The sequence below is a fragment of the Papio anubis genome, chromosome 3, assembly GCF_008728515.1.
Source record: "Papio anubis isolate 15944 chromosome 3, Panubis1.0, whole genome shotgun sequence".
NCBI lineage: Eukaryota > Metazoa > Chordata > Mammalia > Primates > Cercopithecidae > Papio > Papio anubis.
Genome location: NC_044978.1, coordinates 182,296,850 through 182,309,656, shown reverse-complemented (window position 1 = coordinate 182,309,656; position 12,807 = coordinate 182,296,850). Strand labels below are relative to the sequence as shown.

Genomic DNA, 12,807 nt, shown 5'->3' with positions numbered 1-12,807 from the left:
GTTCCATGTCCGAGTGAGTGTGGGTGGTAGAGGACAAGCAAGTCACCCAGCTCCCGGATAGACTCAATGTGTGCCCAGTGGAAAGCAGTTTGTTGTGTTTGCATTTGTGTCAGAGCTTTTAGTTAAAGCAACAGTTTTCCTTTCCTATGGATTACTTCTTTTGTCTCAAAGTGGATAAAAATGCAAAACAACTGCTAGTTGAAGCTTTGTGGGTTTGTATGAGTGAAGTCGGTGTTCAGATTCAATAGCATGGTCCACATTCTGAGAGAGTTACTTTACAGTTAGCTCATTGGTGGACTTATAAAGTCGTGGTCCAAAAATGGTCTAGGTGACAGACACCTATTTTTTCCTGAAGGAAATCCATAAGCTATTGAGATCAGTAGGCATCTTCTGCAAAAGCATTAAAGAAAATACAACTTTTTTTGCTACTGATCCCTGTTACTTTTGTCCCTACTACTGGGCCTCCGTTTTTGAGTAGGTGGGGTTCTGCACAGTGTGTAAATCGAATGCGTAGAATCATTGCCATATGTTTCCAATATTACAGTTGTATAGATGCATTCCCTTATTCCTCTAAGCTAGACACTGTTCAGCAGACACTTATTGAACACCCAATATGTGCCAGGCCCTGTGCTATATTCTAGGAAGACAAAAATCGGTTAGTCCTGGCCCCTCTTTTCAAAGAGTTCACAGTCTAAAGAGAAGACAAAAACAAGATCAAAATATGAAAATGTTGTGACATACCTAATGGAACTCACAGATGCTAGGCAGAAAAGTAACACTGAAGAGAGAACATTTTAAATAAGCCCACGGGTGGTTTTGCAGTGGAAATGATGTTGAAACAGGGTTTTAAAGCATAAGCAAGAGCTGTCTGCACACACATGGGTGGTGGAGCCAAGGCTGTCAGCCAGGCTTTTCAAACCTGAAACCAAACAACTCACGGTCGTGTCTTGAGGAGTCCAGGAAGTACTTATATAGATTCAGAGCCCTGAGAGTGCTGCTAGTCAGGGTTTACCAGCTGGGCCAGCACAATGAGACTGCTGCTCAAAGCCAGCAGGTTGGCATCTGTCAGATGTTTTTGCCCCTTACTAGAAGGTACTCAAGACCCAAGTCTTCTACTTGTTAGTTTTCATCAATTACTTCTCAGCAAAGCAGCTCTTAGCTTATCACTGCTTTGTAGAAATGGGTATTGAAATGCGTTTTTTTTTTTTTTTTTTCCTGGCTCTTGTCCCGTGGGGCTTCCATACCAGAACAATGACTTCAGCCCTTGCCTGTAGCCTGGGTGGTCTGTCTGGACCTGTTTCTTCCTGCTGTTGAATCTTGAGTGTCTGCTCTACCCTCCTCTCCCCCTTTGCCATCCTGGGCCTGTTTCAGGTCAGTGGACTCACTGAGCTGTCCAGCAGCCCAGAGGGGCGTGCTTCCTCTCTGCTCCAAAGCACTGTGGGAGAAGGGCAAGGTGGAAAGGTTTGGTTGGTTGGTCAGGTGTTTTGTGTCCAGGGACTGTATGTCTATATAAGTAGTCTCTCTATAGAAAGTCTCTAAGACTGTTGTCTTAGAAAATGAAAGCAGTGCACCGTCACACTCACTGAATACTACTATGGGCCAGACAGTGTGCTCAATTCTTACCATAACCCTGGAGGTAGGTATCTCCAGATTACAGATGAGAAAACTAAAGCACAAAAAGATTGAGTAATTTGCCTGAGGTCACACAGCTAGTAAAAGGGAGAGCTGGCATCCGAGCTCGCCAGACTGCAGAGCCCAAAGGCCAAGACGTGGGACTAGAGTTAAGATCTGTCACCTGAACGTGCCTCCTCATAGTGGAGCCAGCAGTGGTAGCTCCTGGACTAGATGTGTAGTCCCAGCTTTCATCTTGATAGCTCCAGAATTCCTCGTTTCCTTGCCACTTTCACTGCCATTGCTTCATCCTTTCTCACCCCCTGACTAACCACTTGTCCTCCTTCTGCCTTCTGGTTCATCCACAGTATTGCCACAAATTGATCTTTCCACTGAGCTGACCAGATCATCTCACTTTGCTACTTAAATCCCTCTGTGACTCCCCAGCCCCTTAAGGACAGTGATACAAAGTTGTCTTTGGCCTGGCTGCCGCCCCCACTCAACCTGGAGCCTGTCAGGGTATGGCACTGTCATACCTGTATATGCACCATCCCTTTGCTCCTAACCCCTTCGTGTCCTCCCTCTGGCCAAGCCAAGCCTGCAGGATTCTGCCGAACCATTGCCCATTCTTCAGAACCCTCCAGGGAACCCTCCCACTTGAGTTTACAGAATTCAGTGCTCATTTCTGCATCCCAGAGGATGTGATGACCAGGTTGCCCATAACTGGGCATTCCTCCACTCCAGCAGACAGAAGTCCTGCTGAGGGAGATCCGTATGTCTGCCCAGCATTAGCAAGGACTGGGGGAGAAGGGCCAGGATCCAGATGTCCCACCTCATCCTAGAGCTCATGTAATCTGGGGAAAGGCAGACATTAAACCAATAGGCTACAAGTAGGTCTTGAATTATAACTATGGTAAGTGCTAAGAGGGAAAATGACGGATTTTAGTGTGTTCAGTGGGAAGGCTCGCCTTGGTCTTGGGTGTTGGGTCCTGGGTGGTCACAGCAAAGGCAGTGCCAGCTTCTCTGAGGAAGTGATCCTTAGGGCAAGGCCTGCAGGATGAGTGTGAGTGCGGTAACGAGCTGAGGCTCACACATTCTAGAGCGTGGACACAGCACAAGCAAAGCTTAGGGCCAAGAAGGTGAGAATAGGTGTGTGCTGGTCAAGGGGAGGCCTGTGTGTCCAGGGCCTTGGTGAGCCGGAGGGTTGGAGGAGGTAGGCCCAGCTCCCTTGGATCTTTTCAGACCAGAGCCTTGGGAAGCCATTGCTGCGTCCTGAGCAGAGGAGTGACGTGCTCGAATTTACATTCAACAAAGATCACTCTGGCTGTGATGGGAAGAAGGACTGGGAAGAGTTCCTGGTGCAGATGTGTAGGCTCTTGTGCTGCGCCGCTGTGAGAATGTGGTGCTTAGGATCTCCTAAGGAGGTCAGCAGCCAGGGCCTGGTGCCTGGATAGCGGCTGAGGCAGAGGGAGGACCCAAGGGGGCCCCAGCCTGTGCAGGAGCAGCCAGATGGCTAGTCACTCAAAAAATGCATGGATGTTGGCTAGCCAGCTGGCCAGACCCTGATCACCTTCCCTTGGTGCCTTCAACAGTGGTCTGCCCCACAGGGCCCAAGGCAGGGCTTGCCAGTGAGGCAGCTCCTTTGAGAATGCCCTGGTCTTTAGAGCACTGTGTACAAATTCCTCTAGTTCATTAGATTTGCGCTGTACCTTGCCTGGGTATAAGAGGTCAGTGTGTAAGGGTTTTATCCATTTTCATCAGTGATTCCAAAGTTGACTTATCAGTGATGATCATTAAAATGCTTGCTGAGATTAAGCCGTAGAAACAGATCTTACGACGCACATGACACACTCACATGTGACCCAGTAGGAATGTGACAGGTTATTGAGTTGTCTAAAGTTTGTTCAGATATACTCCTCAAGGCATCGGTTGCTTTTCATATCTACATCTGGTTGAAATTTGACCTGCTGTGTACAGTCTCATAAATCAAGTCCACGTTTTGTGAGATGTGCGCCCTGTGGGCCTCAGCTCATGGCGAGCACATCCCATGAGGCTCATAATGAATTGTCTGTCTGTAGTTTACTTACCTAGGTAAACAGAATATTAATTTTGATATGTGATTAGAAAATTTTTTTTTGTAGGCTTTACCGCCAGCACCTGTTCAGAATCACACAAATAAGCATCAGGTATTCAATGCATCTCTTCAAGACCATATTTATCCGAGCTGTTTTGGGAATACTCCAGAGTGGAATAGTTCTAAATTTATAAGTCTTTGGGGATCAGAAGTGATGAATGATAAGAACTGGAATCCTGGCACTTTCTTGCCAGATACAATTTCTGGTAAGGAATTTGTTAAAACTTTCTTAAAGTTTTAAAATAACCTAAGTAGATTGACATCTTTGCCGTAGTCTCCCGTGGAAACCCTGGCGCAGCTGTAGCCAGCCGCTGCTCCACCACCTCGGTCTCCAATCCTACTCCATCCTGTCGCATCTGCCACCAGTCAGTCCCACTGCGTGACTGAGCAGAGCAAGACTCTGACTCCGTGGCTCCCTGTCAGACCGGTGAGCCACATGGGCGTGGCCTCCGCACTGCTGAGGGTCTGGTGACCATGGTTGGGTGCCCGGCCTTCAATTCTCGAGCAGTGGTGACAATCAGACCTCAGGCCCCCCAGTGCACAGGGGCAGGAAGAAAGTGCCACAGTCGACTTAAATCTGTGACTCACACTCCTTCCTCTGGTTACTGCATTGGCCCCACGTGGCATCTCTCCCCTTTACTAGCTCCTTCCTCCCCAGCCGCCTCAGCCACTGAGGCCCAGCTGTTACTTCAGTCGCAGGGTCAGGGGCACCTGAAAAGGGGCTGGTGCCTACCCCTCATCTCTGTCTTCCTGTGGCCAGAGCTCCTGGCAGCCCCACACCCAGCCCCCGCGTGTGCCAGAACAGCAGGCTACACTTGACATCCTGATCTCTGCTTGGGAAGGATTTCTAGCTGTGTGACCTTGGGCAAGTTGCTTGGCCTCTCTGAGCCTCAGTTTCTTCATCTTCTTAGGATGGGAGTAATAGTATCAACCTCAGAAAGTAGTTTTAAGACTTTACGTAACTTTGGAAAGCACCTAGCACAGGAATTGGCACATAGTAGGTGCTCAATACAGTTTTTTCTTAGATTAAGAACTGGTTGACTTAGCGTCATCCCAGTGGGATCCTGACTTCAGTAGCACCCCCAGTGTCAAATGTTCAGTCATCAGCATGTCTTTTAGGGTTTAGCTAAGTATGATTGCTGTCAGAAGCCATAATTTTCCTGTTCTTCTTTGAAGGGAGTGAAATATTAGGGCCAACACTCTCAGAAACAAGACCAGAAGCCCTTCCACCTCCATCTAGCAATGAAACACCTGCAGTCTCGGATAGTAAAGAGAAAAAGAATGCTGCAAAAAAGAAGTGTTTATACAATTTCCAAGATGCTTTTATGGAAGCAAACAAAGTTGTCATGGCCACCTCATCAGCCACGTCCTCCGTGTCCTGCACAGCTACCACAGTGCAGTCCAGCAACAGCCAGTTCAGAGTGTCATCCAAGAGACCTCCTTCAGTAGGTAAGGCCTGAAGGCTCACTGGCCCTCGGGGTCTGCAGGAAGGCTGGGTTTACTGACTTCTCATCTTTGTAACTGCCTTTTACTTGGCCCAGCCTGAGGCGTACGTGTAATTAACTGTGTAATTAACTGACCAAAAATGCTCACACACACACAGCTGATCCCGAGAGCTGATCCTTAGGACTTTGATTAGAATTGTAGCTATTATGCTAGATTCCTCTGGGGCTTCACTGCATGGTCTTGCTTTTGTCTCTGTTTCTGTTGTTCTTCTGTGATAGGAAGAGGTTATTGCTTGCTTTCTCTTCTCTTTTTCTTTTTCTTTTTCAAGATAGGGTCTTGGCCGGGTGCAGTGGCTCACGCCCGTAATCCCAGCACTTTGGGAGGCCGAGGCGGGCGGATCACGAGGTCAGGAGATCGAGACCATCCTGGCTAACACAGTGAAACCCTGTCTCTACTAAAAATACAAAAAAATTAGCCCAGCGTGGTGGCAGGTGCCTGTAGTCCCAGCTAGTCGGGAGGCTGAGGCAGGAGAATGGTGTGAACCCAGGAGGCGGAGCTTGCAGTGAGCCGAGATCGTGCCACTGCACTCCAGCCTGGGCGACAGAGCGAGACTCCGTCTCAAAAAAAAAAAAAAAAAGATAGGGTCTCACTCTTGTTCGCCCAGGCTGGAGTGCAGCGGCACAATCTCAGCTTACTACAGCCTCCACTTCTTGTGTTCAAGCAATTCTCCCACCTTGGCCTCCTGAGTAGCTGGGACTACAGGCGCCCACCACCACGCACGGCTAATTTTTGTATTTTTTGGTAGAGACGGGGTTTCACCACGTTGGCCAGGCGAGGAGGTCATTGCTTTCTGAGCATGTGGCAAGATTTCTCAGAAGCTGCTTTAGGAAAATGCTGAGCAGATGTGAGCTGGCTCGAGGAGGCCTCACTAGCCAAAGCTGGGAAAGATTGAGCATTAAAGGGAATGAAGAGGCTGAGTGCAGTAGCTCCCAGCATTTTGGGAGGCTAAAAGGGGAGGATTGCTTAAGCCCAGGAGTTTGAGACTAGCCTGGGCAACATAGTGATGACACCCCGTCTCTAAAAAAAAAAAAATTTTTTAAACAGTAAGGAAGTTTGACTATAGCATACAAATAAAGTCAAGAATCCAAAGGGATTAGGGTGCTCAAACAGAGCAGTAGGGTGGGAAGCTCCTTCTTCTAGAAGCACACCTCCTCCAAATGTGTAAGAAGGATAGGAGTGGCACTTCAGCATGCTGCGCCCCTGGGGTAACAGCTGGTGCAAGTACGCAGCATTCATGGAGGTTAACGAGGGATATCAGTTTGGGAAATGGAGTATTTCTGCTGTTCAAAAGCAGCACCCACAGGGAACTGACAGATTACACAGGAATGGTGGGCACCTGTGTTAATCCATTCTCACGGAGCTATGAAGAACTACCCAAGACTGGGTAATTTATAAAGGAAAGAGTTTTAATTGACTTTCAGTTCCACATGGCTGGGGAGGCCTCAGGAAACTTACAATCATGGTGGAAGGTACCTCTTCACGGGGGACAGAACGAATACCCAGCGAAGGAGAAGCCCCTTATAAAACCGTCAGATCTCGTGAGAACTCACTCACTAGAACAGCATGGGGGAAGCCCCCACCATGATTCAGTTATTTCCACTGGGTCCCTTCCACTGCACAGGGGATTATGGGAACTACAATTCAAGATGAAATTTGGATGGGGACACAACCAAACCCTATCACTGGGGACTGACAGATTACAAAGGAATGGTGGATGCCAGACTCTGGAGGAACCTAGCAGACAGTGCCATGCACATCACCATGAAACAGAGAGACACTGGTTGCATCCCATTGCCACAAACTCAGAAGAATCCAACATAATATTTGCAGGATTTGTGCCCAGAACATTTTATCTAAATCTACCAAGACAAGACACATCCAAATGGGCAGACAGGTGGCCTATTAAAAAAAAATGTTAGGCCAGGTGCGGTGGCTTACGCCTGTAATCCCAGCACTTTGGGGAGGCCAAGGCAGGCGGACCACGAGGTTAGGAGATCGAGACCATCTGGCTAGCACAGTGAAATCTTGGCTCTACTAAAAATACAAAAAAATTAGCTGGGCGTGGTGGCGGGCTTCTGTAGTCCCAGCTCTGTGGGAGGCTGAGGCAGGAGAATAGCGTGTACCTAGGAGGTGGAGCTTGCCGTGAACCAAGATCGAGCCACTGCACTCCAGCCTGGGCGACAAATCGAGACTCCGTCTCAAAAAAAAAGTTAGTCTTGTGAAAAGAGAAAAGGGTTGGAAGAGGCTGGGTTGATGGGAAAGCTATAATGGACATGTGAAGGAAATTGGAAAATTGAATATGGGTTGTACCTTAGATGAGATTATCTTGTCAGTGTTGTTTTTTTTTGTTTTTTTTTTTTTTTTTTTTTTTTTTTGAGACAGAGTCTCACTCTGTCACCCAGGCTGGAGTGCAGTGGCCAGATCTCGGCTCACTGCAAGCTCCGCCTCCTGGGTTCACGCCATTCTCCTGCCTCAGCCTCCCAAGTAGCTGGGACTACAGGCGCCCACCACCTCGCCCGGCTAGTTTTTTTGTATTTTTTAGTAGAGACAGGGTTTCACCGTGTTAGCCAGGATAGTCTCAATCTCCTGACCTTGTGATCCGCCCATCTCGGCCTCCCAAAGTGCTGGGATTACAGGCTTGAGCCACCGCGCCCGGCCTTCCTGTCACTGTTAAATGCCATTGAGGTGATCGTAGTATTGTGGTTATTCAGCAAAATGTCAAAAAAAGAGAGAGAGAGGGAGGGAGGGAGGGAAAGAAAGAAAAGAAAGAGAGGAGAGAGACGGGAGGAAATTTTTAAGTAAAAAGTGGCTCACACCTGTAGTCCCAGGACTTTAGGCGGCCCTGATGAGAGGATCGCTTGAGCCCAGGGGTTCAACACCAGCCTGGACAACATAGTGAGACCTTGTCTCTTAAAAAAGAAAAAGGTGATTTTTTTTTTTCCTTTGAGATGGAGTCTGGCTCTGTCGCCCAGGCTGCTGGAGTGCAGTGGTGTGATCTGTGATCCTCCTGCCTCAGCCTCCCGAATAGCTGGGACTACAGGTACGTGCCACCATGCCCGGCTAATTTTTTCTGCTTCTAGTACAGACAAGGTTTCACTGAGTTAATCAGGCTGGTCTCGATCTCCTGACCTCGTGATCCGCCGGCCTCGGCCTCCCAAAGTGCTGGGATTACAGGCGTGAACCACCGCACCCAGCCAAGAAATTTTTTTTGAAAAAGCAAACTGTCGATGTTCTGAGGAGCTCATGCCGAAGTGTTTTAGAGGCGAGTGCAATTTGCAGACATTCAGCCGAAAAGTGTGTGTGCATGTAAGAAATAAAGTTTATAAACAGGACAGAATATTAGGTCATGATGATGAAGCAAGGTGAAGGATGAATGGGTACTCTGTGTGTTCTTTCAGATTTTCTGCAGGTTTGAACATTTTTGAAACAAAAACTTGGCAGTGACTCTCACCTCTCTAAATGCAGGTGACGTGTTTCATGGCATCAGCAAGGAGGACCACAGACACTCGGCTCCAGCCGCCCCGAGGAACAGCCCCACGGGCTTGGCCCCCCTCCCAGCGCTCTCACCTGCTGCACTCTCACCTGCCGCGCTCTCACCTGCCGCTCTTTCACCTGCTTCCACACCTCACCTTGCAAATCTTGCAGCCCCATCATTCCCCAAAACAGCAACCACAACTCCCGGGTTTGTGGACACACGCAAGAGTTTCTGTCCTGCACCCCTGCCCCCGGCCACAGATGGCTCCATTAGCGCCCCTCCAAGTGTCTGCAGGTGAGCCAAGTCCTGATTGGGGACATGGGAGCACTTTGGAAAATGGGTGTTACACTGCACTAGCACAGCTACAGAAACTTCCCCGGGACCATGCAGTTGAAAAGCCTAGTGAAATGCTGAGGGAATGCAAGGATGTCCCCAGCAGAGGCCAAGTGTGGAGGGGCTCCCATCTCAGCCTCTACTTCTGCAGACAGAAGAGCAGGGGCAGTGGGCTGCCATGGGAAGGTAGGCCAGTTACTCCTAAACACTGACAGCATCAGGGGCGTACATTGTTATTTGTTGTATAAGTTGTATTTGTTATACCTAGGGTGGAATCAGAAGAAAATGAATGAAATGTGTATAGTAAAAACACAATACGACAAACACTCAACAGCTTTTTGTTTTGTTTTGTTTTGTTTTTGAGACAGAGTCTTGCTCTGTCGTCCAGGCTGAAGTGCAGTGGTGGAATCTCAGTGCACTGCAACCTCCATCTCCTGGGTTCAAGCGATTCTCCTGCCTCAGCCTCCCAAGTAGTGAGACTACAGGCATACGCCACCATGCCTGGCTAATTTTTGTATTTTTAGTAGAGACGGGTTTCACCATGTTGGCCAGGCTGATCTCGAACTCCTGACCTCAGGGGATCCACCTTCCTCGGCCTCACAGAGTACTGGGAGTACAGACGTGAGCCCCTGCACCCAGCCAGACTTTCCTTTTAAGACAATTTCTGTTACCTTTGAACTCTCCCATTTGAAGCTGTACCCCTTCTCCCCCTTAGTATGGAAGCTGTGGTGGCAGGGACAGTCTTAGAAGGAGTCATTGGAGAGACTGCGTGTTCCTGTTCAGTGGCGCTGTATGAGCGCTTTGAGGGACCGCCTGCATGCGTGCGCACACGCCATGCCTCCCACGTGAGCCCCTGGCCAACGTCTTTGGTGCATGTGTATGACTCCCTAGGAACCTTGGGGCTATGCATCCTCTGTGCTGCCTCTTGTCTGTGAAATGGGCAGGACAGTGGGTGGTCATGCGCAACAATGGGAGTCATTGCCTCCCGGGGCCGGCCACTTGCCGATAAGCTTGTGTGCAATTTTGCAGTGACCCTGATTGCGAAGGGCACCGCTGCGAGAATGGTGTCTACGACCCACAGCAAGATGATGGGGACGAGAGTGCAGATGAGGACAGCTGCTCTGAGCACAGCTCCAGCACCTCAACCTCCACCAACCAGAAGGAGGGCAAGTACTGCGACTGCTGCTACTGCGAATTCTTTGGGCACGGCGGGGTGAGTGCGTGAGGTCAGCACGTCATGATGTGGGAAGTGTGCAGCACACGGGCTCCTCTGCAGAAATTCTGCACCTCTAGGATATATCCATCGTAAAGAAGCAAAGAAAAATATTTGCCCAAAGATTTAGCCATAATGATTTTTTGCTTCATTTTTGCATTTTGTTTGTGGTTTTTAAGGTAATCGGTAAATCAGGGGTGCAGTATTCCTACTGAATACCCATTGGTAGGAGGTTGTTAACCATGGTGTATCCATATGGTGGAACATTGTGGCCAGTGACAGCAGCGTTGTGTGTGTGCAGTTGGATTTCTCTTGCTTGAATACAGAGGGCATTGGTACACACACGTACTTGTCCGTCTTTCCAGAGCTGTGATTTAATTTATACAACCAGTTATCACCCGCAGTTTAAGAGGGATGGGTGGTAGGAATAGCAGGGGCTTATAGTTGTTCTTTTTCTGCTTTAGCTCTGTTTGCATTTCCTAAAATGTGCACATATTTTTATAGTAAGAAATTTGGCAGTAGGATTCAGGGCAGGGTTTTTTTGTTTTTGGCACCAAAAAGGAAACCTACAAATGGATGGAAAGATACTACAGACACATTTATTGACATGAAAAGATATTCACACCATATTAAATAACAAGTAGAGGCCAAGCACGGTGGCTCATGCTTGTAATACCAGCACTTTGGGAGGCCAAGGGAGGAGGATCTCTTGAGCCCAGGAATTGACCAGCTTGGGCGACACCGTGAGACCCTTTCTCTACAAAAAATGAAGAAAATTAGCTGTGGGTATGACGGTACATGGCTGCTTTGCTTGAGCCCAGAGACCAAGGCTGCAGTGAGCTATGATCGCACCACTGCACTCCAGCCTGGGTGACAGAGCAAGACCCTGTCTCGAAAATAAGTAAATAAATAAATAAATAAAGTATATTAATCAGAATTTGTAATTGTTTCCTTTTTAGTTTAAAAATTCACTTATGTGCATAGCTGTACATGTTTTACCAGGTTTTTCATGAATATGTAAAATTTGAGGATAGGTATCAAAATACCACTTTTGGATGACTTGCTGATAGGTTTTTCTTTTTTTCTGCTGGTTTTATTTCCTTATTTTTCAAAACAAATATATACTACTTGAATAATAAAACAGTTTATTTTTGGAGGTGTGGTCTGAAATTTATTACATTCAAAGTTTTTAAAACTTAAGCGTAACTGTTGTTTTTCTCAGCCTCCAGCTGCACCAACAAGTAGAAATTACGCAGAAATGAGGGAAAAGCTTCGCTTACGGCTGACCAAGAGGAAAGAAGAGCAACCTAAAAAAATGGATCAGATCTCAGAAAGGGAAAGCGTCGTTGACCATCGGAGGGTGGAGGATTTATTGCAGTTTATAAACAGCTCTGAAACCAAACCAGTGAGCAGCACGCGTGCAGCAAAGCGGGCAAGGCATAAGCAAAGGAAGGCAAGTGACAGGTCTCAGCACCTGGAGGTGCCAGGTCTGAGGGCATTTGAGGATGCTGTGCAACACCAGTCTCCAGGCAGGACTGAGCTACGGAAGGTTGGGGCTCTGACGTGAGTTTACTTGCCCACAACATTGCTCCGAGAGCCAGCCTGTCGTTGGTGGCCTGAACTGGAGACTGGTAAAAAACTTCACTTTGTTTGTGTTTTCAGGAAATTACTTCCCCTTTTGTAGAATGGGTTTGTTCTTGTGCTGGCTGTCATGAGGGCAGCAGCAGACACTCCAGCTTTATCTGTTGGAGAACCTTCTTTTCCAAGAAAGGAGCCCTCAACTGTAGAGATGGTAGAAGAAAGGCCCAGGTGGGCTTTTGGGGCCTGTGGGTGAAGAAGTGTCTTTGATATGAGACTGGGGCGGGGCACTTGGCACAGGGAAGTCTTCTGGACTCAGGTCTGAGCATGTCCCCCATGCTCCTCTTGTCCCACTGCTGTTCCAGATGAAGACCAGTACATGGCATTGATTAGAGGGGAGGAAAATAAGTCTTCATGGGAAGGCATGAGCAGTTCTCTCCTTTCCAGAGGGCATGGTGTGTCACAAAAAGCAAATGTCAAATAGAAAAAAATAATTAGCCAGGAATGGTGGTATACGCCTGTAGTCCCAGCTACTCAGGAGACTCAGGTGAGAGGATCACTTGAACCTCAGAGGTGGAGGTTTTAGTGAGCCAAGATTATGCTACTGCACTCCAGCCTGGGTGACAGTGAGAGTGTCTCAAAAGAAAAAAAAAAAAACCCTTTTCTCTTGGAGGATTTTCTAAATGCCCCTATGTTGGAGCAGTTCCAAAGAGCCTTCTGGTTTCAGCTCCCTAAAAATGTCAGGCTCCAAGAGCCAGACCTCAGTGAGCAGATGTGGGCTGCATGCAGAGGGAACTTGTAGGTTCCTGGGGTTCTGACAGTAGGACAGTTGTCTTGGGAAGAGGCCAGGTTTCTGTCCGCGACATGGTCAGGCAGAGAGGTGAGGAAGAGGACGATCCCACAGTGGACCAGAGGGTGGGCCCGATGTCCTGTGTCGTTACTTCTATCTTAGCTGTT

General features: G+C 48.2%; 1 protein-coding gene across 6 annotated transcripts in view; it reads left to right on the top strand.

Annotated features, from left to right (window-relative positions):
* The window catches only part of FAM193A (family with sequence similarity 193 member A), a 198,337-nt gene that overhangs the window by 148,380 nt on the left and 37,150 nt on the right, over positions 1-12,807 (top strand). For all 6 annotated transcript variants that reach the window (XM_021938200.2, XM_017955690.3, XM_021938199.2 and 3 more), the window contains 5 exons: positions 3,753-3,951; positions 4,922-5,194; positions 8,717-9,020; positions 10,089-10,272; positions 11,495-11,725. In XM_021938200.2, coding sequence (XP_021793892.1) covers positions 3,753-3,951; positions 4,922-5,194; positions 8,717-9,020; positions 10,089-10,272; positions 11,495-11,725 — 1,191 coding nt within the window. The remainder of the gene's footprint in view (positions 1-3,752; positions 3,952-4,921; positions 5,195-8,716; positions 9,021-10,088; positions 10,273-11,494; positions 11,726-12,807) is intronic.